The sequence below is a fragment of the Nelumbo lutea genome, chromosome 3 (assembly GCF_056320005.1).
Source record: "Nelumbo lutea isolate HS-2025 chromosome 3, American lotus-T2T, whole genome shotgun sequence".
In the NCBI taxonomy this organism is placed as follows: domain Eukaryota; kingdom Viridiplantae; phylum Streptophyta; class Magnoliopsida; order Proteales; family Nelumbonaceae; genus Nelumbo; species Nelumbo lutea.
Window position 1 is genome coordinate 99,001,541 of NC_142686.1, and position 27,901 is coordinate 99,029,441.

Here is a 27,901-nt window from a genome sequence, read left to right on the forward strand (position 1 = left end):
GTAAAATTACAATATAAATGTGCAGACAAAATACCCAATGTTTCTAAATGTGAAAACATGTTGCCCCTGATCACTGGTGTTGCTCTCTGCTGGCAAAATATAATTGAAGTAGAGATGTCCCAAGATGATTTTAATAATCAAAACAATGACAAACTCTTGATTTATTTGTTCCACCATACATTTATCTTGATTTGACAAAAGTTACATTGACGAGGTTACGATAAAACTTCCTCGAACTTCCGTACACTCATATTCCACAGAATCCCAAGTGTTTGATCTTTGTAGAAAAAAATGAAGAATGTAAATACAACTGCACAACATATACATTTTAGAAAAACAATCCAGGAGCTATACAACTACTCCATTCTGTCGTTCAGTTAGCCAGATCCCGGTCTGGTTGGGAAGAGATGATAGGGCGCTGTGGAAGACTTACTAGTTTGCGGCTCACCTATCAACAGGCTATACATATCAGTCTCACTGACGCTTTCATCTTCACTCTGTTGATAATGATCCCTCACAGCATCAGAGTTCAAATCATGACTGGAGATACTTGTATCTAAAACAAATTCCTGCACTGTAGTCTGTCCTTCAAGCATTTTCACCACAGTAGACATGGTAGGCCTAAGTGATGCAGACACATTTGTGCATAGAAGAGCAACATTAATCATTGTCATAACCTCTTCATTGTTGAATTCAGGTCCCAACCTTGGATCTACTAGATCCATCAAATTTCCCTTCTCTTTCAGAATGAGGACCTAAAAAAACAAGGCAATAAATCATGAAAATTTGTTTATATGAAACAATAGAAAAAAAAAAAGAGGAAAGTACAAGTACCCAATCAAGAAGATAATCACATTCCTCCTTTCCTAAAAAACTAGTATTGCTTCTCCCACTGACAATTTCCAAGGCAACAACTCCAAAGCTATAAACATCTGCTTTATCTGTCAAACGACCCCTCATTGCATATTCTGGTGCTATATATCCACTGAAATTCCAGACTAACATATATTATCCCCTACCAAGATCATAACTACATTCAAGAGATAAGTAATGTGGCTTCTACCGTTCTACCATACAATGGTTCCCATAAAAGTTTTACTTTTATTTCTGGAAAAGTATTTTCTATGCAACTTTAAACCAGTAAGGAATGCTACAATTGCGATTCTCAAAAGATCAAATATAGTTCAGAGAAATTCAGGAATCTCTTCAAATGAACATAGTCTTCAAGTTTCATAGGAGTAATATAATATTTTTTCCCTATTCACCAAGAAGACAAAACAGTACCATAAACAATAAATTATGACATTTTATGTAAAATGTGGAGTCTCACTAGGTTCCAGCTACTCGAGTGCTTAAGTGAGTCTTCTCTTCTGGGTCAAGCTTAGCCAACCCAAAGTCAGATATTTTAGGGTGAAGATCTTTATCAAGCAATACATTGGTAGCCTTGATGTCCCTATGAACAATCTTCAATCTTGATTCTTCATGTAGATAAGCTAAGCCTTTAGCTATTCCAACACATATTTTGTGCCTTGTTTGCCAATCCAATTTTAATTGACATTCTTCTGGCCCTTCATATTATCAGAGCAAAACATATTAGAAAAGTAATCTTTTAGAAACAGAACCTACCAATTCCCAATACAAAAGTAAAAAAAAAAAGCAATTAAGAGAATGACGCTTAGTTACCAAATAAAACATGAGCAAGACTGTTATTTTCCATGTACTCATAAATTAGCAATAGCTGATTTCCTTCCACACAACATCCATAAAGCTTTACAAGGTGAGGGTGTTGGAGAGCAGAAATAATGCCAATCTCATTCACAAATTCACGACTTCCTTGTTTTGATTTTGAAGAAAGCTGCTTAACTGCTATCATGGTGCCATCGGATAGAAGACCCTACATGTGTAGGAAGTTAAGTTTATTGTATGCAAAATTCAGACAGAAGAAATGAATACATTTCATGACAGAGAATTAGATCAGTGTAACTTTTTATTTTTTAGAATACCTTATAAACAGTTCCAAAACCACCTTCTCCTATCTTGTTTGGAGCATCAAAATTGTTTGTGGCAGCCTTAATTTGTCTTAAGGTAAAGAAACCAGTATGTAGGTCTAGACCAGTCATATCTGTCCAAGGAGCTAATAATAGATATTATATGTCTCTTAATAAACTAAAAAATGCTATCTGCCTACAAACTTGCATGTACACCAGAACAGTCCAAATCATGATATTGTGAAATCATGTCTTGAAAAAGACAGAATGTCCAAAAGTAAGAAATGCATTTATATATTCCTTCATCTTTTATCGGAATAGTATGAAATCCAAAAACATGTTCTAAAAAGGAGAAACTAAATCCAAAGAATTTCAAGAAAAATGTGAAGAAATATATGAAATAGATGGACAAAAGTTCAGGAAAACACCAAAGGTCAAATTGCCAAACCTTTCTAGAAGAGTAGTTCTTTCTACTGTACATTCTCACTTATCGTGATGATATCAGTGAAGTATATGAGTTTCCATTTGATAAAGTTCAGACCAGTATATCTTTCAGTTGCAGAATAAAGAGGAAGGAAAGAGAGAAAGAGAAGAGAAGAGAGAGAATGAGAGGAGAAGAGAGAAGAGAAAGAAGAAAGACTGGTTCAACCTGAAAGAAAAATCACCCCTCTCTAGTCGACCAGGTTATATTTATAGGTTTCTCTATAAAAAACAAATTGACTCTTGTGCCCCTACTTAAGTATGGGACACATCACTTAATTTAACATTACACCTCATACTAAACATAAGTGAAAAGACCAAATTGCCCCCATATCCGACACTAGCACTCCCCCTCAAGCTGGTAAGTGTATATCATATAATTCCAGCTTGTTACATATGTAGTCCACTCTTGTCCGACTCAACACTTTGGTGAACAAATCTTCCCATTGACTTCCTGTGTTAACATATGCTGTACTAGGAAAAAAATAGAAGATTTGTTCACCAAAGTGTTAACACAGGATATGTTAACAAATAGAAGATTTGTTCACCAAAGTGTTAACAAATAGAAGATTTGTTCACTCCACTAAGAACCTTCTCTCTCACAAAGTGACAATCAACTTGTATATGCTTTGTTCTCTCATGAAAAACTGGATTGGAGGAGATGTTGTAGCTTGGTTGTCACAATAAAGCTTCATTGGAGTGTCAATCGAGTACCCCATCTCTCAGACCATTACTGCATCTTCTACCATGAGCTCCCCTGAATCTCGACCTACAACTCGCCCACTACCATGACTGTACATGTGTCCACCACCACCACGACCGTACATGGGTCCACCACCACCACCACAACCTGGCTGAACCTGATGAGTTCCTCCTTTACTACCACAACCTCCCCCCCCCCCCCCTCTTGCCACTACAAAAGCAGACCTATCAAATATGGTGGGGTTCTCTATAGGTCGAATGGAAATCCTCTATAGATGGGCAAACACCACTTCAAGGGATAAAAGGGCAGACCCACCTAGTATCTGTGCTCTCACGGTTCATATTTAGACTTCAATCCCACTAAAAATCTGGTCATATCAAGTTGCTCTCTTTGTTGTTGCTGAATTTTGACATCAGATGTATGGGGGTGATACACAATTACACATTCAACTCATTCCTAAGATTCCTCAGAATAGCATAGTACTCCTTAAGACTTTGATTACCCTGTTGCAAATTAAAGTACTCTTAATAGAGCTGGTATACTCTAGTGGTGTTGTCCTATCCTGAATAAAGTTTTTTTGCATGATTCCAAATCTCCTTGGCTGTGTCTAAGAACATGAAATTCACACTAATCTTAGGTTCCATGTTGTTTCATAACCAAGTCATAATCTGTGCATCTTCTTGTTCCCAATCACTGTACTCCGGAGAATCAACTAAAGGTTTGTCTTCTCTCACATGCTTGACTTTTTTCTTAGCTTTGAGAAAAACTTCAATAGATTTAGCCCAAGGCACGTAATTCTCTCCATTCAGTTTGATGAAGGTCATTTGCACATTCAAGTAATCAGGGGGAATCATAACAAACATATGCTTACTGCTGTCTCCCATGGCTTACAAATGATCACCACACTACACTCCTACGGTTGAATGGTCACCACTGTTCCACTCCTACAGCTGAATGACCACCACTGTTCCACTCCTATGACTGACCACTGCTGAAACATTCAGTGTCACAGGTTTCAGCAATGGTAATCACCACTGTTCTCCACTTTTGGCACCACACACAACAAAAATGAATAAAAATAAAAACATCACACCAACACTTCACACTTCTGATACTAGGTCTTCAGCACACCAGACATTGCTTCGCATTATATCCTCATACAATCCACTTATTTGAACCACACAAGTCAACCTCAAAACTGTAAGACCACAAAACTACTGTAGCAGCCCTCTTTGATCCATCGATTAGAGGGTTTTCTACCAGTCACTTGAAACCACCACAGCACAATCAATCGGAGGCATTAAAACCTCCAGAGGAAAAAAACAACCACTCCTTTTCAGCCTTTTTGTCAAACTCCAAGAGATCTAAGAGAAATCTGCAAACTACTAAACTAGGGTGAGCAGAAGACTATACAGATCTGAACTAATTTAACTTGTCTCTGATACCATGATAAAGTTCAGACCTGTATATCTTTCAGTTTCAGAATAAAAGAGAAAGGAAAGAGATAAAGAGAAGAAGAGAAGAGAGAGGAAGAGAGGAGAAGAGAGAAGAGAAGAGAAAGAAGAAAGACTGGTTCAACCTAGAGAGAAAATCACCCCTCTAGTCGACCAGGTTATATTTATAGATTTCTCTATAAAAAACAAATTGACTCTTGTGCCCCTACTTAAGTATGAGACACATCACTTAATTTAATATTACACGTCATACTAAACATAAGTAAAAAGACCAAACTACCCCTATACAGTCGACCCTAACACCATTGATGTTTCCCTCCCCCTCCTCTTACCAGTCATCCCCACCCACCTAACAACAAAAAGGGACAAAAATAGATGAATATATATTGCTAGTTGCTCTCACCTTGATCCATTGTGTTTTTGTGACCCAGATAGCCTCTCCACCAAAGGAAACCCAGAACAAAGAAAATAAGCCCTGCTATGGAAACCACAATTCCAGCCACAGTACCTGCAGATATCTTCTTTCTACCTTCCGAAGGAGGCTTGAAATCTGTATTGAGTAAACAATATCGAAATTCATGCTAATTGAATTAGATGATTGTTCAAATAATGTATGATACATAACAATTAGCACAACAGCATACAGGAAAAACAATTTCCAAAAGAAAGTCTTCCATTAAACTGAGAAAGAAAGAGAGAATAAATACAAATGATAGGGAAACAGCCTTAAAGGAAAGATTAATGTCAAATTCATACATCCTAACAAGTCACTCTTTTTGAAAGGTCCACGTTTCTTGAATATTTTTCAAAATTCTTTTTGACATTTGATAAACAGAAGTGTATCCACAACTTTTGTATTTTAATGCCATTTTCCTGCCTTTTTAATGTTGACTATAAAAAATTCCATTACCCAATGTGATCCCTGCTATCTGAGGTCTTGAGCAGGGTGGTTTGGATACATACCTAACCTTTGGCATTTTTTTTCCCACACAAATGTCCTCTCACAAACTTGAACCCACAGTCTCATTCTTATCAGCTTGAGATTTTACTATTACACTAAGCCATGGCCCCTACCTTTTAATATTGACTATAAACTAGGAGGTTCTTCAAAGTGAACTTACTCAAAACAAAACATTAGGAGGTTCTTCAAAGTAAACTTACTAGGCACCACAGAGATGGCTGATATGAGAGGACCATAGATTCCTGGAGAAGGGATTCTTGTTGTCCCTCTTCCAGCCCAATACAAGCGGATTTCTAAAGTGTCATGTGTTACATTCACTGTGCGAAATTTCTTCACAACTGCCTTCCCAGCTCCACCTGCTTCGTCTACTATATTGAAATCCTTCAACACCAACTTTTCCTGCATTATGTTTAATCTTAGTTAAACCTGACTTCTATAATCTTTTGAAAGTTCATAACTAAACAACATGGTTTACCTGAATATATGTATCGAATACACGCCTTGCAAGGCCTGTATAGTTTCTATCACTAGTAAACATGATCTCCGCAAAATGAAGGCTCACAGTGTAACTCCCAGTCAGAAGACAGTATACTACATAAGTGAGAGAGATGGGAGAAATGCGTGCCGTTGTGTATAACAAAGCATTATTCATTAACAGTGCAGAGGTATTTGTTACTATAAAGGTATCTTTAGGATTGTCATTGTCTGTGAAGCTACCAGTGCTGCTAAATGCCCAATTGTTAACAGGCAAGTATTTTGCAGGTCCACCAACGTCTTCGTCAGCTTCATATTTACTACCATTAAATTCTGATTCTTTTCCACCACAATTTATATGGAGCTCATACAATTCTAGCACCAAGAAACAGTGGATTAGAACTAACTGGACAAAACCAAGAAAAGATAACATAGTTAAAATTGTAACTGGGCCTAGCATAGTCCAATTAAAAGCTGATGGTTAAGTAAAAGCATATGACAGAAGATTTCATGTATATTTTGGCAATAGCTTGTTCAAAATAATAGTGACGTTTTTTCACATGTATGAATATGTCCCTTCTAGAGAAGAGGTATTTTCCTATATCAATATTCTCTATTTTAATCTGTCCTACCACCTATGAATGTCCCTTCAAGTGTGTCTTTCAAGAAAAAGTGTGCTGGATTCTTACTTTCCCCTTTTTTGCGGTGGAAATTTCCAGCCATTGAACTCAGGATATATATCCTTCCTTTTTTCCTATTTTTGATTGATTACATGAAAATTATATTGAAGATGAAAGGGAATTAGTAGGTACAATTACCTAGGCTTCCAAAATGAGGGAAGACAAGATGAAAGACAACAACAAAATAAGGGTTGGGGGGGTTAAGGAGATGGGGAAGGGGAAGACAATATGAAAGATAGCATCCAAATAAGGTAAATGATACATGTATAAAAATCCAAAGCATAGTCGTGACTGAATATCCTAGGAGGAGTCCAAAAGTTTTTTGAGCTCCATAATGTAGTGGTCAGGGGCTAACATTTTTTGTTTTTTTTGAAGAGGTAAAGTAATGATTCATTAAGAAAAAAAAGAAAAGACCCATGCACAACCAGAGGCTATACACTGGGGAATACAAACAACCAGAGGTTAACAGTTCCATCAGATGTTTACATTATCTTTTCTTCTCCTAGAAATCCATTTGAAAATATAAACCAAAGAGGATATTATAACTTAGTGATCCAGTGTATCAGGCTCCCCAGAGTTTGAGTGCTATATTTAGATGCATGAAAAACCATAGAATAGGGTCAAGCAATCTAAGAGGTCATCTATGTTTATGGTTAAGTATACAAAAACTGTTGTGTTGGTACCTTGAATTCTAGTTGAGATCCACTCCATGACCCAACCTGAGAAAGGTTGAGAGAACCCCAAGGCAAAATTTCATAGTGGTTTATGATGGAAGAAGAGGTATGGACTCACAGAGACAAGTGGGGTTCACTAGTGTCCAGAGTCGCAAACAAGTGGATCTTGCAATATATCAGACCTCGCGGCTTATCTGATCTCATGGATCATCTAGATCTCATGGGGCTCTTCTAGACTCACTAGTCCTTTGTACTCATGGTAACCTGGATTCGCAGGCTAATCTTGCAGCTGGGACTCGCTGATGTTGGGATCGCTAATCTCTGGACTCACAAGTATGATCTTTTTTTTTGATAAATTGATAAATCTCACAAGTATGATCTTGCAGGAGAAGAAAGATAATTCCTTGACAGGTAGTGGGGATCAATCTGATTTAGGGGTTTTTTCATATAAGTAGCGTTGTACCTTGCACAAAATGTCAACTTGTGTCTTGGGGGTCCAAGAAAGAGAATAAGAGCATGTGTGAGAAACATGGGAGTGTGAACTTCGGGTGTATTGGGAGCTAGGGTTTTGGTGAGAGGTTGTGAACACGAGATCAGATTTGGTCCTCACAACGTTTGCAGCCGTACATGGGAAGTAGTTCTCAATGCACAGATGAAGTGCTATGACAATGGTGTGAGAACAATTTTGAGGACAAAATCCAGTTTCTGTGAACACTATAACTGTATCCCACTGCTGATAGTAGATTTTTTTCTCTTCTGATGCCCATGGACATAGACTATAAGCCGAACCACGTAAATCGATATGAGTGTGCTTTGTGTTCTTTGTTTGCATTTTTTGTTTGGTTTTCTTCTACTTGCCAATCCATTTTTCATTCCTGGGCTTGTTAGAACCTCAACAAAAAAACCTTTTCAGGGGATCCATCCTAGTTCTTTTTTTTTTTATGTTGGTTTCTTAATTGTACAGTTTTTGTTGGTTTATTTTGTATAACACCACCATACAGCTTCTCAGTTTACATGGGCTGATTTTATATTTTGGTTTCTTTGATCAATACAATATATTGCCTTACAGGGTTAAGAGGTGAAAACAGCAAAGAAAGTTTTGATTCTTCTCTTGTACCTCAAAATGTCAATGTGGAAAAGAAGATTTTTAACTTGTAATTCCATTAGGGCCTAAAAGATTTCAATTGCAAGATTTAGGATGGGGATCTGTCCTCTAGTTCTCCGATGGGTAGTATCTCTTAGGAAGGATGGGATAAACCAAAAAGAGAGGAACACTAGGTAGAAGAAGCATTTAGCAAGGTAGAATATGGTACACCTAATTGAATATAACCAACCCAACATAATAGAGTGGATTATCTTTCATCTCTCTCACAGTATCTACCTGCCTTTGGGTGAGAGCCTAACCAACTTTTCATGGGGCTATGTTCCCAAATAGAGCTATTTAGATTATTTATTTGCGTTATAAAATTGGGTCATTACCAATGTACACCCCAGGCTTCACAGCTATACAGGGTCTTGGAAGGGGTGTACTAGATAAGGACCTAAACTCCAGCATTTTTTGCACAAAAGTGGCTGCTCTCAGCCCAATATTTTGCCATTTTATTCTTTCATATTTTACCTACAGGAGGGAATTTGTATTAAGGAACTTTCTAGGCACATTCCCTAGAGGAGAATAGTATGGTAAGAAAAATTACCAAAAAGCCCATCTATGGGCTAAACAGTCACACACGAAACGTTTTTATAAGTTTGGTGATGCAGTAATATTATGCAGGTTCAAAAATACTTCTTCCTTGAGCGGTAAAACTCCATTGTCCCATCACAGGCTTGGTGAGATGACATTCTCAAGGTGGTTTTGGGCAGTAAGATTAAACATTGTCTTCCTCCTTGCTCTGGTTCTTTATTTATTTTTCCCTGCTAGTTTTTTTTTCTTTCCTTCTTTCTTTCTTTCTTTCCATTTTGGCAAGACCGCTGTGAAAGCATTTTTAACTTGAAGGTTTGCAACTTGAACAACAGAAACCACCTCAGAAATTATATCTCCAAGTAGAAAAATGGTCAATAAGCTTATGTATTTAATCTTAACCTATATTACATTTGCAATTATAGTTGTTAGCCAGTTAATGCCTTCCATTATCAACCACAAAGATGGGAAATTTTTTGAATATCAAGACATTTAAATGTACATTCTAGAACATCCCTTCTGTTTTAATGCATCATATTAGCTTGAGGTTTTTACCTTCTATAATGTTGATTACACTGATGATAAATTAGAGGAAAATCTATCTCTGGGTATATATCACATTCATTGCATTCAGCAGTAGTAAGATGCACAAATAGTATCAGAGAGACTTCCTGGGCAATAGGAGGATTCTCTGTTCTCAGAACCACATCTCTTCTCATCAGTTTTTTTATTTCCTGAACTGTGAAGTGAAACGACTCATTCAGACTGGTCAGAATAGTTTGATTTTTTTTCTCTGGGTTCTTCCTTGGTCGTAACACCAAGGAAACCCTAATTGTTTACAGCCGACGCTGTGAAGACTGCTTTTTGTTATGTTCAACCTCGTACAGGTGCTGTACAGGAGTTGTGACTCCTTAGTGACAAGTATGTGCTGGTATGTTCTGTCCTTTAGTGGTGTGTGCCTTGTGTGGTCTAATGATGATTGAAGATTGAAATTTTTGTCTGTTAGTTGCTGGTAGTGTGTTTCAGCAGTGGTGTTCCATTATAGGAGGCAGATTGGTGTGAGTTTTGTGCCCTACTTGTGTGTTGGGTGGTAGAAATAGGGTGAAGACATATTTCTGGGTACATCAGTGGTTCTTTAATGACTTGTATAACCTACTTAATATGGCAGCTGAAGATTCAGCTTATTTAGGGTTACATCAACCCATGGTACAGCTGGTATGGGTGCTGATAAATATATTTTTGCCGATGCCAATCACCCCTTTGAATAGTCTGAACTACGTAGAGTGGGCTCAAGGTGTGAAATTATATGTTACAGCTAGGGGAAAAGCTGGATACATAAATGGGAAAGTGAAAGAACCTAAGAGTGGGACAGCTGAACATGATAGGTGGGACCAGGAGAACATTATGGTGATGTCTCGGCTCCTTGTAGACATGGAACCAGGTGTAAAGAGGAATTTTATACAGGCAGAGACTGCAAATGAGATATGGGAACAAGCCGAAATAACCTATTCTGAGCAGAGACACTATGCAAAGATTTATCAGTTAAGGCTGAGTCCTCAACCTGTAAACAGGCCAACAGGGTGACCGTAGTTTTTCAGAATATTATTCAGCTCTTACCTCGGTTTGGAGGGAGTTGGATCACTACCAAACTATAGAATGGAAGAATTATGATGATGCCAAAGCTTAGTTCAAGAGGTGTGCTGCCAAAGGCAAATATGTAATTTCTTACTTTTTAATTTTAATCTCATTGATATGAATATAGAGCTGGTAGCTGCCAGTAAGGTTTTTGGCTCTTGAAATAGTCTCTCTTCCCTCCTTCTCTTCTTCTTCCTTCTCTCTTCTTCCTCTCTTCTTCTCTTTTTCCTAGAAGAAAACATCTACCTTGTACAAAAGCTACTTGAGCTTGATTAATGAGGGACAATAGGACCAATTTGATCCTCAAAGGCATCACCCTTGCCAAAAGTTTATAAATGCTAGTCACCGAACTAATAGGCTTGTAGTCTTTAGGGTGTTTAGTGATGAGGGGTGATTTGGCCCGACCTGATAAACAGAGGACACGTGGATGTAGCCCACTAGCTGGATGATGACTCAGCACCACGGTCACCTTGGCGATTTTAGTTACTTCGGAATCCCAGCCACCTCGGATGGCACCAAGCTCTGGGCACCTCGGATGACTAAGGCTAATCAAGCAACACAGAAGATTCCTAGGAGCCAGCCAGCTATCTCTGAACCTTTCGGGATCATGCCACGTAACCGTTAGGTTTAACTTCATCTTGTCCGAATCGGAGGGAAATGGTAACCCCTATCAATTAGTGTGGTTCCCGCCTTCCTGAGCAAAACGGACCCTATAGAATGGAAGAATTATGATGATGCCAAAGCTTAGTTCAAGAGGTGTGCTGCCAAAGGCAAATATGTAATTTCTTACTTTTTAATTTTAATCTCATTGATATGAATATAGAGCTGGTAGCTGCCAGTAAGGTTTTTGGCTCTTGAAATAGTCTCTCTTCCCTCCTTCTCTTCTTCTTCCTTCTCTCTTCTTCCTCTCTTCTTCTCTTTTTCCTAGAAGAAAACATCTACCTTGTACAAAAGCTACTTGAGCTTGATTAATGAGGGACAATAGGACCAATTTGATCCTCAAAGGCATCACCCTTGCCAAAAGTTTATAAATGCTAGTCACCGAACTAATAGGCTTGTAGTCTTTAGGGTGTTTAGTGATGAGGGGTGATTTGGCCCGACCTGATAAACAGAGGACACGTGGATGTAGCCCACTAGCTGGATGATGACTCAGCACCACGGTCACCTTGGCGATTTTAGTTACTTCGGAATCCCAGCCACCTCGGATGGCACCAAGCTCTGGGCACCTCGGATGACTAAGGCTAATCAAGCAACACAGAAGATTCCTAGGAGCCAGCCAGCTATCTCTGAACCTTTCGGGATCATGCCACGTAACCGTTAGGTTTAACTTCATCTTGTCCGAATCGGAGGGAAATGGTAACCCCTATCAATTAGTGTGGTTCCCGCCTTCCTGAGCAAAATGGACCCCTACGGCTCGGGCCGAAGACCCCGGGAACATTTCATGAGACCCACGACAGCCCAGCTATATAAGGGTATCAACCCCCAAGACTCGGGTACACGCGATTACTTGCTCACTAGCTTACTTGCATTCAAGCTTTCAGCTCGCAACCAGAGTATAATACTAACTTAAGCATCGGAGTGACCTTGTTGGGTTATCCACCCCGGGTTCTCTAATCCTTTGTCTTGTAGCTTGATCCAACTCGCTACGCGAATGTCTAGGTAATCTTCCAGCTAGGAGCTTCCAGATCGCGCACCATCATTTAGCATCAACCTTTTTAAGAACAAGGGCTACGAAAGTGGCATTAACTCTATGGTTGATTTTATGTCTCTCTTCAAATTCCTTGAAAACTTCAACCAAATCCTCCTTGATTATTTCCCAACAATCCACATAAAACACTTCTTGTCTAATTTCCTCTTCTTTAAAATTCCTTTCCAGACAACTCAAAGTTGTCTCATCCAATCTAGGCTGATCTCATCCTTCCAATCTCACTGGGATTTAGAGTTCTTCTCAATATTAACTTGAAATGATCTACAAAAAGCTTTGTTGTCTCTTCTTGAGAGGAGATCACTTCTCCATCAATCTCTAATTTAGCCACAAAGTTTTTCCTCTGTCTCCCATTAGCCACTACATGAAAGTATTTAGTATTCCATCACCTTCCTTAATCCATCTATGCCTAGACTTTTGCATCTAGGAGATTCCTCACTATAGAGAACTTCCAGCTCCTTTCTCAGCTCTCTTTCCTACTCATTCATGATTCTTTGAGATTCCTTCTCATCCAAAACCTCAATGCGAGAAAGTAAAGAGGACTTTTGCTCCTATAATCTCCCAAAATGATCTCTATTCCATTCTTTTATTTTGGGTCTCAACAATTTCAGTATTTTATGGAACCAAACTCCTTTCCACTTCACTCCCCTCAACTCTTCACGCCATCATTCCCCAACCTTCTATACAAAGCTCGAGTGTGTCAGCCACATATTCTCAAATCTAAATGGCATAGGTCCAACCTATAAAAGTTCATGGCCTAAAATATAGGACAACGATCAAAGGTAACCCTAGGTAAGGCTTTTGTCACCAAACCCCTCCAAAGATTCTCCCAAGCTCCATTTAAGAGAAATCTATCCAATTTCAAATAGGTTGGGATTTCCTGAAGGTTAGACCAAGTAAAAATGGCTTGTAACAAGAGGAACTCCATTTAACTCACAATTATTAACAAAGTACAAGAGATGGTATTATACATAAGTTAGTGACAATATTGTAGATATGTGGACTAGTAGTATTGTTACCCTCTAGTGCACATGATTTCCACTTTAAGCCAGTTCAAAATTCTTTTTAGACATAATTTTAATTCTCAGTTATATTTTGTATAATATATTATTTGTTTATTATTAGAATAATCTAAACGGTATAGGTCCAGCCCCTAAAGTTACTGGCCTAACAACATAGGACAATAATCAGATTTAACCCTATGTAAGGCTTTTCGTTTTTGTCACCAAACCCTTCCAAAGATTCTCCCAAGCTTCATTAAATATGTTGAGATTTCCTGAAAGTTAGACCAAGTGAAAATGGATTGTTACAAGGGGAACTCCTTTGACTCACAATTATTACCAAAGTAGAACAAATGGTTTTATACATAAGTTAGTGACAATTTTGTAGATATGTGGAGTAACGGTATTATTACCCACTAGTGTGCATGATTACCACTTTAGGCCAGTTCAAAATTCATTTTAAACATAAAGTTAAATCTTAGTTATATTTTGTATAATAGATTATTTGGTCATAATTAGAATAATTGGAACTTTGTATGAGTATAATTTTTTCTTAAACATACTTTATCATGTAGATTTTGACTGTTGAAGTTTACAAGACAACTTCACAGCATATTATTTTATCTATTAACCTTAGTTTCTTAGCTTTGTTTGATGTTTGGAACAAGATAATAATTTAAAAAGGTATAACTATACTTCTTTTATCACTTCATAAAATGTTATTTCATATTGTCACATATTTCACAATGCTTCTATCATATCAGTATTTCCACTAGGAAAAATCCAGCATTTCCAACAAGCTTCCTATATTTGGATAACCAATATTTCCACTGACACCAACATTTTAAACCCTAATTACATGTCACAAAAACATTTTTGTCATTATGAATAAATTTATTTATAAAATTAAAGGTTGGGCCAACTGCTTGTATATTTCTTTACCAATTGCTTTCTTCTTATCCATTTTTCTTTGCCTTCCCCTTAATGCTGAAATCTCTATGTTGTGACATAATTAATGCTTTCTTTCTTGAAATTGTTCATGTTATTTTGCTTGAAATTGGTAATTGATCTTTAAAATGGTTTGGTTCTTAAATATCAGTTGCATGGGTCTACAAATTATGCTAAATTTGATATTAACTTATTGGAAAGAAAATGTAGAATATTAACATCAAGAACAAATAACTGAAGAAAGAAAAAAAGAAAACCGCATAAAAACAACAAACACTTTTTACTTTCAAAAGAACATACTTTTTTGTGGACATTGAGAGCTTTGCAAGCATGGAAGAACTCCATTTCTAGATCCAAGACCAGGTCAAGATCAAGTTAGCTTCATAATATCATACTTGGTGATGATTTTCCATGTAACAAACAGACAAATCAAAGTAGAAAACACATTGTGCACTGGTCATTCTGACCAAAATCAAAACTTAAAATGCAATTCCAAAGAAAGAAGAAACTTACGAGTTGTTTCTAGAAATAGAGCTCCTGAATAAGTTTCTGCAGGACATAATATAGAGTGAAACATAAAGATTTTTTTCAGGAAAACATCTAAACAATAGTATTTTCAACATTTATTCATTAACCATGAAATGACTGATTACACATCTTGAATTCAAAGATCTGGATGATTTGTTTTCTGGAGTAGATTTTTTGTTAACTTTAAACCTCATACATGATAACCAGTGATGACGTTGTACTTTTTGGTTTTTGTTCTTTCTTTACTGAAATATCTTTACCTGTTCTGTAAACACCCCTTTTTCTGTTAATGAATCTCTTTCCATTATTGAGAAAAATAGAGACTTGTCTCTTAGTTATGGAAATATTTCATCACAATATTTAGAACTATAAATAACCTAGCATTACAAAGTTTTCTTACATGCCCCTTTCTTGACAATCTGGTATGATTGAGCTGTCTATTGTAAAGTTCTTATTGTAGGAGAGATCACTGCATAGAAAAGAAATTAGAGCAACTATCACACAAAATTGATAGCAGTAATAAAAATAGAAATAATAAATTAATAGCAACAATAACAAATGATGATGAAAAAAATTATTTGGTAAAATAACCAAATTCTTGAAAAGATGAATTTACATGTATCTTCCATTATCTAGCATCTGCTTAGGCACAGGACCATCCAGTAAGTTTGCAGTTAGAATCCTGACCAAAATCCATATCAATGATGTTTAACTGAGCACTAACCAATTAAAAGTCCCTCTATGAATTTCTTATAAAACAAACTATAGCTATAATATTAGATAACATACACATAATCTACTTCCGAAAGTCTGTTAAAGCTGCTATTAACTTGCCCCGTTAGCTTGTTAAAACTGAGATCTCTGTAGAAAAACAGGGAAACTAGAATAAGAAACAGGTTTGGTACAACAAACTTTTCTAACCACTTGATTTTCATCAATGTTTACCGTTTGCTGAAAATTTGAAAAAAAAAAAGAACTAGCATATTTATCATTAACTATTATTCCATCCTTTTGGTATGAATCAAATGCTTGTAAAAGAAACAGACGTGCTGAAGAGTAAAGACAAACTTTTGTATGTCGAAAAAAGAAAGAACAAAAAATTCTGAAGTTATGAACTGGTGGAAGTAAACATGGACCAAATTAGTAAAAAATGATTTAAGGAATTATAATTTACCAGGAAACATGGCTCTTGAGAGACATGAATGGCAAGAAAGGATTCATGTAGCCAACCCCTAATTGTTAGGATTAACGATTGAATTGAGTTGATTTGAGAATAATACAACACAACAAGAAGATAAATTATAATCTCAAAGATTCTTCTTAGAAGTTAAAATAGAAAAACTGCATGACTATGAGTTCCAGGAGCTGTTATCACTTCTTGAAGAAGTTAATAGATGAGGTAAAATGCAGAAATTTGGACTGTTTCTCTGAGTTCTTTTTTTTAACAAACTGGTAGAGTCAAGAGGTGCTAAATGCCATGGATCTGGAAATTCAAGATGCCTTCAAAGTTCAAAGATCCCTTTTTTACTTTGGATTGCACTTCTGGATAGGATTCTCACTATTAATCACCTATATTCCGAAGGAATGATGTTGGAAAACCTTTGCTGTCTTTGTGGTGAAGAGGAGGAATTGGTTCAATGCAATTTCAATCAGAGAAGCTGGATACACTTCTTAAAATTATTTGGAAAACTATGGGTGATTCCAAGGGACCTAAACACTCTTATGTCTTCCTGGATGTCAATAGGATTCAGAAAAAGGGGCAACATCTTGTAAAAGATTGTTCCATTGGTTGTATGTTGATCAGTCTGGTATGAGCAATACTGTTCACAAGAAGAACAGCTTGAAAGCAAACACACTTTAAAGGGAGCAAATATTTGAAAGAAGCAGTTATCGGAATGATGGAGAGGCTGCTTATTTGTTGGACAAATTCCTATAAGGGTCAGCAGGCTTCCAATGCCATCATTTCTGTAATCACTGACAGCAGATTATAGGGGGCATGAGTTTGCTTTTTAAAGGGCAACTTATGTATATAAAATCTTATACAATAACTTGAAGGTTAGAAGCTTATCCCTGCTTTTGTAAAGTTTGTTGTCTAAAAGGAGAATTTGCTATTTAGTTTGAAGACGACCTATCCTTTTCATTATTTTCAAGCCACAGCTTCCATGTTTTACGCTATATCTTGCTTAAGTTTGTTTATATGTTTATGTGGATCTTCATTTTTATCTTGTTGTTTCTTTATTTGGTCTTCCTGAGTTTTTGCAAGAGGAGGGGACATTGGTAGTGCAAATAAATTGTCTATTTATATTGTAGTATCGATTTTCTTTTTCATATTAATTGTGTACATTAAAAAGTTTTGCGAAAAAATTGTGTAAAACGCTAGGTCCATATCCAGTCCCCTCCCAATATCCCAGATAGCTGGGACAAGTGGACAAGCATTGGGTAATAACCCTATTGACCACTTATCTTAAAAACTTCACACTTTCTTCCCATGAATGATAGATAGATAGATAGAGAGAGACAGAGAGAGGACATACAATGTAAATAGGTTTGTTATTCCCCCAATATATGGAGGTAATTCTCCAGCAAGGTTGCAACTCCTTAATATCCTATAGTAAGAAATCAAACGAGTACCAGTTAAAACAACCAAATGTTACAGATAGTCTTACTTCCAATAGATTCTGAGAGCTGTTAAATATCTCAACTCACAATGTCTTCAGGCTTTTCATCTCATTTAATGGCGGAAATGATGCTTCTGGTCCATTTATATCACTGATCCTCCTGGTTATGAAAATTTCACTCAGAATAACTACCATAAATTGGTCAGCTAAAGATTAAATGAGAAAGTGCAATTTACTACGAACTGTCTAAAAGAATGTGATGCAAGGCAGCTTTCAACTCACAGATTAGTCAAGTTTGCTAAAAGAGAAACCTCTGAAGGGATGGGTCCTTCAAAACCACTTGCTTGCATTTCTCTGTTGTTAAGCAAATATCAGTTACGTAAATGAGTATGGAAGAACCTTCCTTGAATTCCAAATTTTTAAATGGTAATCAGACTTTGAATGCAGAAACTCTTACAATCTCGTAAGTTTTGTCCAGTTCCCTATAATGCCCGGAATCTTTCCACTGAATTTGTTATCATTTATCCGACTGCAGTGTATCAAAGTAAAATAAGAATGGTAAAACAAAAAAGAGTTTTGAGAAGGAAAAAGAGGAAAAATAAAAGCTCTAGACATGAAAATGAAAGTTGTCAAAATTTTATAGAAACCTACAAGTCCTTCAAATTGGCCAGTGCAGAGAGTCTTTCTGGAAACTGCCCCGTGAAATTGTTCGAGGAAATTACACTTGAAGGATACAAAGAGACATGATCAAACCTTTTAATATGGAAATTTTAGAAAACCCTATTAATTCTAAGATTCCATAAAGAATGCATAATGACGGAAAGGCCATACAGTCTCTCTAAGTTGATTAGATTCCCAAGCTCTGGTGGAAGAACTCCAGACATGCGATTAGCCTCCAGGATCCTGAAAATTCGAACTACATTGTATAAATAAAGTTGAATAATTAAACAGATTGAAGCACGGAAGGAGAAAACAAAACTTACAGTTCTCTGAGAGTTGTCATACTCCCTAGTTCTTTCGGGATTGATCCCGACACACGATTTCCAAAAATCGAGCTGCAGTAACACCATTTGATTAATTTTAGACAAGAAAGAAAGGTAGTTGCTGAAGTACACCATCAATGTGATAAGAAGCGAATGGAAGGCTTACATGATCTCTAACCGCATAGAACCCCATCCTGGAGGAATGGTACCACTAAGGTAATTGAAGGTGAGATCACTGCAAAAGAGAGACAGAAATGAGTTTGCAGTTAAGCTAGCTAATACTGAAATTGGCAACTAAGGGATTTCAGGTGGAGAAAAGGCTTCAATGAAGAGTGGGGGATATGGGAAGCTCTTACATTTCTTGCAGGTATGGGAGCTTAACCAACTCTGGCGGGAGCACTCCTTGTAGACCCTGAGACTTGAGGAGTCTGCAATCCGAATCAAAGGAGGTTTAGACATGAGAAACTGCCCATAAACTCAAAAAAAAAAAAAAAAAAAAAATCTGAAGAACAAGGAAATCAAAGACATGAAAGAAACCCACATTAAAGCCAATCTATACAGTTATCCGCTGTTTAATATTAAGGGTTCCCATTTCCTTTGGCATCTATTTCTAAGAGTTTAAGATGGCAATGAACGAACAATTGCATCAATGGCGTAACAGGGCTCTACTGAGGTGAATATTTTGTTGCTGGACTTGAAGTGAAGCCATTGAATGTTTGATCATGCTAATTGCAGTGTTTAATGAGAGAGTATTATCCACTGAGGCTACAAATTGGAGCCCAGCAATACATGGATGAATTAAATTGCGTATAGGCTTTCAGAGTTTAGTTTTTTAATGCTTTGCTTATACCAACACGAATTTTAGTCTATTCACAAGCTTTTCTTGGTGAATCAAGTCGTTACGTTAATTTACCAGAATGCCCTTATGGAATGTTGTCACCTCTTACCCTTGTCCCTATTAAGATGACGGAGCTACATTCCACGTCAGATTGGAATCTTCTACCACCCATTCTCCTTATTCTTACGATCGAACCTCAGTGCCGTAAAATACTGATTAACCAAATTGGTTGGTTTGATTTTGATTTAAAGGTATCCGTTTGATTTCGGTTAATCAATATGAAAAATTAATGATTAATCGAAACTACCAGTATAGTATTTATTTTGTATTTTCTTTATAATATATATTATAAATATAAAAAATAAAAAAAAAAACCAATGAATCAAAGGGTAAACTTTTTAAATTATCCTTGTGATTTTAGCTAATTGTCTAAAAAATTGACTAAGGATACCCTTATTTTTTTTTAACAATTGACTAATACTTTCTGACAGCACCCGTTAATAGAAAGACAAAAAACTATTTTACTTTTTATGCTTCTTTAAATTTTCAAAATAAAACAACTTAAACATGAAAAGGAATCCTATACTGTGTTTCCATGGAGTCCAATCAAAACTAAATAATTTACTGAAAGACCGGAGAGCGGAGAGGGAGGTCTGAGAACGGAGGTTGAGAGAGACCGGAGAGCGTGACTTTTGATGACGCTCTAGGAGGGGACGATTGAAGTGTGTGACCGTGGGAAGGTACGCCTGTTCACTGTGCGGATTTAACGATTGAAGCGCCACTTGCCGCACTAAAGCTCCCATCTACTCTATTATATACGGCAGCTACTGGGATGTTGCTGGTTATAAACAAGATTCAGCCATACAAACTTGTTCGCTGTTTGAGAACGAGCACCAATGGAGTTGAAGGGTCTTCCCTTGTTAATATTTTGCTACAGTGTTCTTTGTTTCCTGTCAAATATCTCGATAGCAGTCGACACCATAGCTCTAAACCAAACTATTACAGGTGATCAAACCCTTGTTTCCGCAGGTCAAACCCTTGAACTTGGATTCTTCAGTCCTGGCAACTCCAGGAACCGTTACTTGGGGATATGGTACAAGAACATCCCTCTTCCTACAATAGTTTAGGTTGCAAACAGAGACAACCCGCCACTTACAGATTCCTTCGGAGTTCTAAAGATCGGAGATGATGGAAATCTTGTACTCCTCAACAAGACAGGGAGCATTGTATGGTCCTCGATTTCGTCCAGAGCAGCCAAGATCCCAATTGCACATCTCTTAGACTCTGAAAATCTTGTTCTAAGAGTTGAGAGTGGTGATGATTCAGAAAGCTATTTATGGCAGAGCTTTGATTATCCGTCCGGTACATTGATGCCAGGAATGAAGTTAGGATTGAACTTTAAAACTGGCGATAGCTGGTACTTAACATTCTGGAAGACCGTAGAGGACCCTTCCACGGGAGATTTCACTTACAAACTAGATATTCGTGGTCTTCCTCAGCTGCTCCTACGCAAGGGTGGAGAGTCAGGAGATGTTCAATATCGAAGTGGGCCATGGGATGGGGTGGGATTTAGTAGTGGCTTTATGAGGAAAAACTCAGTTTTCAATCCTATCTTCATCTTTGATGCGGAGGAAGTGTATTATGCGTTCGAGGTGGTGGTTATGGCGGTAGTGCCGCCCTCCCTCCTGAGATTCCCAGTCCATGGTGGTGGTGGTGGCAACTACGGTGGTTGCTGTGACGGTGGTGAAATACTGTAACAGGTGAGCAGGGCTTCCGCAAGAGCCTCCCCCCTCTACATGATCAAGATAGATGGGAAAGAAACTGACTATTTAAGGGTGGTTCAGCCCTCCCTCCTGCGATAGCCAGCCCATGGTGGTGGTGGTTATGGCGTGGCGGCAGCTACCGTGGTTGCTGTAGTAGACGAAGGGGAAGTGAGGGAGAGAGCTACCTCGTCTCTGGAATTGAAGGAAATGGAATGCTCTCCATGCACAAATGGAATCTACTCGCGCATTACCACGTGAGACCACCCCTATCTTATTAATTACAATAACAGTAATTACTGTTATAAATTACTGTTATTTAAATTACTATTATTATTATAACAGTTATTAATTACTATTATAAATAACAGTAATTACTGTTACCGATTATTACAGTAATTTAATAATAGTGATTATAACTAATAATTACTATTATTATAAATATTGTTAATTACTAGATATTTACTTTAAAATTATAAATACTGTTATAAATTACTGATTATTACAGTAATTTAACAAAGATGTAATTATTAATTACTGTTATTATAAATATTGTTAATAACTAGTATTTACTTTAAAATTATAAATACTGTTATAAACTAGTGATTATTACAGTAAGTTAATAAATATATAATTAGTGATTATAATTAATAATTATTGTTATTATAAACATTGTTAATAAATAGATATTTACTTTAATTTTACTTTAAATTAAAATTATAAATATTGTTATTAATAAATACTATTAATAAATTTAATAAAGATTATTATTATTGTTATATTAAAAATAATTAAAATGTTATTAAAAGTATTGTTATTGATTATTTAATAAAATATTATAATTACTACTATTGATAAATATTGTTAATTTAATTTAATTTTGGTAATTATTAATTTAACCAATATTGTTAATAAATTTTATTAATAAATTTAATATTTACTTTTATATTAAAAATAACTAAATAATATTATTAAAACTATCATTAATGGTTATTTAATTAAATAGTATAATTACTTACTATTATTGATAAATGTTGTTAATAACGTTCTAACAACCAACAGTTCGACTGTCTTGTTCGAACAAATGGTCCGTTCTGACAACAAAAATTACAAGCATAAAATTAAGGAACCATTCTAGCCACCGATTTTTAGGTCGACGATTCGAACGAACGGTCGTTCTGACAACAAAAATTATAGGCAAAAAATTGAGTTTGTGAGGTCCATTAAATAGTATCATACGGGTTATGTCATTCGAGTGTGTAACTCATACAACCCGAAAACAGAATCGTTATGGCCACTGGTTTTTGGGTCGACAGTTTGATTGTTCGATTCGAACGGATAGCCTGTTCTGACAACAAAAGTTTATAAGAAAAAAATTATGGAACCATTCTGGCCACCGGTTTTCGGGTCGACAATTTGATCGTCTGATTCAAACGAACGATCCATTCTGATAACAAAAATTACAAGCAAAAAATTGAGTGTGAGGTCCATTAAGTAGTACCATACATGTTATGTCATTCGGGCGTATGACTCATACGACTCGAAAATGGAACCATTATGGCCATCGGTTTTTGGGTTGACGGTTCGACCATCCAGTTTGAATAGATGACCCGTTCTAACAACAAAAAATTAAAAAAAAAGGCCAAAAAACCATTGAATGGGTCAACGGGTTAACGTTTCGACCACTCGAGTCAATGGGTCGTTGACTGATTCAACGGTTTTTGGCCAAGGACTGGGATTGGGGTAAAACATAAATGGCTGCCTAGATGATACCCAATTAAAAAAAAAATACAGACAACTTGTTCTAACAAAGAAATTACAGGCAAAAATTTGAGTGTCTGAGGTCCATTAAGTAGTACCATACGTATTCGAGCATGTGACTCATATGACCTAAAGACAAAACCGTTCTAGCTACCAATTTTTAGGTCAATGGTTCGATTGTTTGGTTCAAACGGATGGCCTATTCTGACAACAAAAATATAAAAAAAAAGACCAAAAACCATTGAACAAGTCAACGGTTCAACCGCCTGGGTCAATGGGTTATTGATCGATTTAACAATTTTTGGCTAGGGACTGAAATTAGGATAAAACGGAACCGGTTGCTTGAATGGTTCCCAATGAAAAAAATAAAAAAAAATGGCCAAAAACCATTGAACGGGTCAATGGGTCGATGGTTCGACTACTCGAGTCAATGAATCATTGACCGATTCAACAGTTTTTGGCCAAAGACTAGGTCGGCATTCCATTCCAGCCCCTGTGAAGCAGGGTCCCTCCGCTAGTTCTATTTACTACAATAATGCTCACAACAAAAGAACGATTGCAAGCTTTATTTGCCTTTCTCCTATAGAAATCAAAGCATTTTTGTTCAAGTTGCAGAAGCATCTTTAACCCATTATTTTTTCTTCTTCCTCAGGTCCTCCAGCAGAGGTCTCTACTTTTATTGTGCATATGTTTTCCTTGGTTGGCAGCGCAGATGATTGACAGTGGAAGAAACAGGCAGTGGTGGAGGCGGGCAATAAGCAAGAACGAGAGAGAAATTTCTCTATTTATATTCACACAGAGCCTGATTTTATCTTCGATCAATCAACAACGAGTTCAACAATTGAATGATGTCAATGCATTTGGTTGGAGTTCTCTCTCTCTCCTTCAACCTCACCTTCCCTGTTTTTCCTCCCCTATCATTGTCACTGCTAAGGAACACTTTGTGGGATGTTTCAGGAGCCTGTTGTAAGGAACACTTTGTGTTGACCAAATCTCAATTTATATGCACTTGATGCCTGATCCAAGGTTCAAGGTATCGACATGTATCGGCCTGTATTGGCCAATATGTATCATTTTGGGAGTTTCCCAATACTCTCCTACAAGGGGTGTATCAGGGCTCTGACTGTGAAAAAACCTTAAATTGACCCCCTTAAGTGGTTTTCAAATATATATATATATATATATATATATATATATATATATATATATATATATATATATATATATATATATATATATATATATATATAACAAAATACCGATATGACCCAATACGCCCCTACTTGTGTATCAGACATATCGATATTTTGAACCTTCATCTGATTTGAAATCATTCCAACACCCTAACTAGGTTGACTATAACGCATATTTCACCATGATGAGACTAGATTCACCATAAAAGTGAGACCCCACGATGTTTGAGTTGTTAAATAGGGAATGCTTGTAAATTTAATTAGTATTGCCCATGTTGGGAAGACACCATCCTTATTAAGGGTCCATTTGGTTCGTGGTCGGAATCGGAATCGGAATGGTCTATTCCCCTTACCTGTTTGGTTCAGACAGGAATCGGAATTAGATTCTGATTGATGATGCTTGCTTCATGAAGAGGTTGGAATCGAAATCAACCATGATTTTTAATTTTGCCTCTAATAAAAATAAAAAAGAAATTAGAAAATGCATGAAAATACCAAAAAATGCAAAAATTTTGCAAGAAAAATATAGAAATTATAATAATTTTATAAAAAAATAAAAAAATGCATGAAAATACTCAAAATTTGTAGAAATTACAAAAAAAAAAGTAAAAATTTTATATAAAAAATGCAGAAATTACAACAATTTCTATTATCTTAGTTTTTCTAATCTTTTAAAAGTGGATGAAACGAGCAGAACAGAGGCCCACTTTATTATTTTGTATTTTCTAATCTTTTAAAAATGGGTGAAACGAGTAGAACAGAGGCCCACTTTGTGGGGAAGCTCGGGATGCATGTAACATAGGGATTTGGGTGGGGCAATCTCACTAAAAAAAAAAAGAGCAGGTGGATACTGAAGTTGTTGGATTTTAATCTCATAAGAGATTAAATCCAATGGGTTTGATTGGTCAATTACATGAGAAACTGCACCTGCACACTTGGTTGAAAAAATCAGTTTTTCTCTTACAAAAACCCAGTTTTGAACTTGTCCCACATTGGAAAATTATAAGTTTTGTTTTCAGTATTTCAATAAGAGTTGATTTACACTCCTTAGAATTAGTAGAGGAGAGTATGGGGATTCGATACCATGCAACGCGCGTGCGCGCACGCGTGTGTGCGGCGCAATGAGGCGCACTTTGCTCGCACTCGCGTGGCTCGCGATGGGTGGCTCTGGTTTGGTGCGTTGATGACCATTGATCACCGTTGATGAAATCAATGGTCATGATTCGATCGGGTGTGATCAAGAGGCACAATTCAAAATTAACAGTCACCAACTGTTAACCACCTTTTAAACAGTCACAATGTTTGAAATTGTGACTGTTCAAGGTGCCTTCTCTAAACCAGCACCTACATTTTCTTCATACCTCTTCACAAATTATTTAAGGAGCATGAATCAGATTCCAAAACACAATTTCGAAATTTACTATCTCTCTCTCTCTCTCAGTCCGATCTGCTATAGTCTCATAGAAGGTTTCTTTGGAGACTCTTCAACTTTGCTGGTTGCAGATTCTCGCCCAAGGCTCTATTGTATCCTGGGAACGAATTTGCCTGTAACCCAACAGCAAACTCAGTACAACTGAGTAGGGGCAAATAACATTCTAAAGACAGTGTCTTCAGACGCGCCTTAGAAACACATTTTCGAAATTTACTATCTCTCTCTCTCTCTCTCAGTCCGATTTGCTACAGTCTCATAGAAGGTTTCTTTGGAGACTCTTCAACTTTGCTGGTTGCAGATTCTCGCCCAAGGCTCTATTGTATCCTGGGAACGAATTTGCCTGTAACCCAATAGCAAACTCAGTACAACTGAGTAGGGGTAAATAACATTCTAAAGATAGTGCCTTCAGACGCGCCTCAGAACTTCTCCTCCAAAGTTACAGTGACTCCATCTTCTCCAACAGAAGTAATGAAGACACTAAACCCAGAAGAATAGAGTAGCCTTCTTACAAGAGTGAGCTTTTCTTCATACGCACATTGACACATAAAGCACACTCATCTTACACAACTTCTCTCTCTCTAATATATGTTTCTTCTAATACCTGTGCTGCATTGCATCTGTTTGGAATGGGAAGGGAGACGATACAAACAGTAAGAAAAGCTCGAATAGATGAATTGCAGTTGCAGAGGGAGCAGAAGCAAAAGCTCGAGTAAACGATGTAGAGAGCAAGAAAAGCTCGAGCAGATGAGTTGCAGTTGCAAAAGGAACAGATCAGAAGTAGAAGCAAAAGCTCGAGCAGATAACGCAGATAACAAGAAGAGTGGTAGCTGATTTGGAGGAAGGAGGAAGAGGGGGGCGGCGGCAACGACAAGGAATTGTACGGAGGTTCCTTTTTCATAACAACTCAATCGTAGGTTGGATTGGAGGGGTTTCTTGTCAAAAAAAAAATAAAAAAAAACTAAACGGCGGAATGGGACTACTCGTTCCCATTCCGGTATTCTGACTCCACGGTCCTATTCCCTCGAACCAGTGAACTTTTTTTTAACTGATTAGTTGAAATCTGAATTTGAATATTAGTAATTAATATACCATATTTGAACTCCAGGATAAGATAAAAAGATGGAAAGACATACATTCTAGTGACATGGCAGCTGGTAGTGTTGTACTTGTTGGCGAAGGAACAACCGCAGGCGACGGTGTTCTGCTGTGTATACGGCGCCCCAGGCGTCGTCCATCCCGATTGGCCGCTACATGGATCCACGCTGAAATCCCACTCCCTCTTCCCCAACCTCTTCGCTATTTCCCTCAGAGCCACCACTGTCATACATATAAACAAACACAGAGAGATAGCTTCGAGCCTTCGAAGATTATTCAAAACCCAAAATCAGAACAAAAGCTCCAAGAAACTAATTAAGAACATCTCTCCCTCTCTGAATATAATCAAACGGTGAGTAGAAGAAGTGTGATCTTACCTTCATCAGACACGAGGGTGGCGGCACTAGGCTGAGCGGCTCCGAATCTGAACGCTGGCAATAACAAGAGACTGAATCCAATAACCCAAATCATGGATGAACTTGCCATGTCTCGTCAGGTTTCGAAATCTTCTCCCTCGGACATGCCCAAGAACCAGAGTAAAGGATGATCTTCCCGAGTCCTGACGGGAGCTAATTGCAGAGAAGCAGAAAGAGGAAATCTGGTGGGATTTTTGTGGTGCGGATTCGGGTCCTACAACAATCACAGGCAATCAGCCAACCTCGGATTGCTTTACCCCTACTTTTTTTCTATACCCACTGTCGAGTGTCGACCGACTCTTGATGACTGATTCCATGCAAGCTTAGGCTACCGATTCGGAGAAAAATGTGAAGTCTCGTCATTTTCGGCGGCTGTACGTCTCTTCACATTGATTCTGGGCATCCACTAATTCATTGACGGGTAGAACATGAAACCGGGTTTCTCACGCCTCTCTCAAAAAGTCCACATATTCTGACCATTAGGATTTTATATATAATCAAGTGACTTAAACATCTTCTTCACTCCTCACACCATTTGCAGCCATCCATTGGAAACATCTCCCTATTTGCATATTTTCATTCATGGGAGGATTTTCCGATGGATATGGCTGAAATATTGTGAGGACGGTAGGACGAGTTTTGTGCATGTTTTTCAAAATCGGACCGGAATGGAAAGCCGGGAATCATTCAGATGATCGGTTCCGTTTTACCTAGAACCTTATTTTGCAAAAAAATCGTTGATTTGGTCATTATATCCCTGATTCAGGCGGTCAAACTGTCCAATCCGAACCGTATAATGGTTTTGGTTATTTTTTAATTTTTATTTTTTTTTTGTTAGAATGGGTCATTCGTTTAGTTTGAACAATTGGACCGCTCAACCCATGAACCAGATCCTT

The 27,901-nt window shown here is 37.2% G+C and overlaps 1 protein-coding gene across 12 annotated transcripts; it reads right to left on the bottom strand.

Annotated features, from left to right (window-relative positions):
- Positions 1-128: 128 nt before the first annotated feature.
- LOC148867119 (putative leucine-rich repeat receptor-like serine/threonine-protein kinase At3g14840) lies at positions 129-27,470 on the bottom strand. Of its 12 annotated transcripts, none has more exons than XM_088978831.1 (24): positions 26,967-27,470; positions 26,628-26,811; positions 18,867-18,938; positions 18,677-18,745; positions 18,511-18,582; positions 18,359-18,430; positions 18,179-18,250; positions 17,985-18,056; positions 17,810-17,881; positions 17,616-17,687; positions 17,444-17,515; positions 15,699-15,770; positions 15,526-15,591; positions 15,310-15,378; positions 14,895-14,930; positions 14,682-14,728; positions 6,062-6,435; positions 5,787-5,985; positions 5,029-5,175; positions 2,004-2,122; positions 1,684-1,894; positions 1,331-1,568; positions 835-985; positions 129-755 (listed from the first exon to the last, which is right to left on the bottom strand). In XM_088978831.1, the coding sequence occupies exons 1-24, from the start codon at positions 27,073-27,075 to the stop codon at positions 378-380; spliced, it is 3,045 nt and encodes a 1,014-aa protein (XP_088834957.1). In that variant the 5' UTR covers positions 27,076-27,470; the 3' UTR covers positions 129-377. The 12 variants fall into 12 exon arrangements, 11 of the variants coding, with proteins under 11 accessions (XP_088834957.1, XP_088834956.1, XP_088834959.1 ...); XM_088978830.1 differs by having other exon boundaries at positions 2,004-2,134; positions 26,967-27,326; XM_088978833.1 differs by having other exon boundaries at positions 2,004-2,134; positions 26,628-26,852; positions 26,967-27,250.
- Positions 27,471-27,901: the final 431 nt, after the last annotated feature.

Excerpts from the sequence above, each read along its gene's own strand:
- LOC148867119 (XM_088978830.1), bottom strand. The coding sequence starts at position 27,075 with ATGGCAAGTTCATCCATGATTTGGGTTATTGGATTCAGTCTCTTGTTA. Across the intron at positions 26,812-26,966 it reads CACCCTCGTGTCTGATGAAG|TGGTGGCTCTGAGGGAAATA; the intron begins GTAAGATCACAC and ends TATGTATGACAG. Across the intron at positions 1,569-1,683 it reads TCTTGCTCATGTTTTATTTG|GGCCAGAAGAATGTCAATTA; the intron begins GTAACTAAGCGT and ends GATAATATGAAG.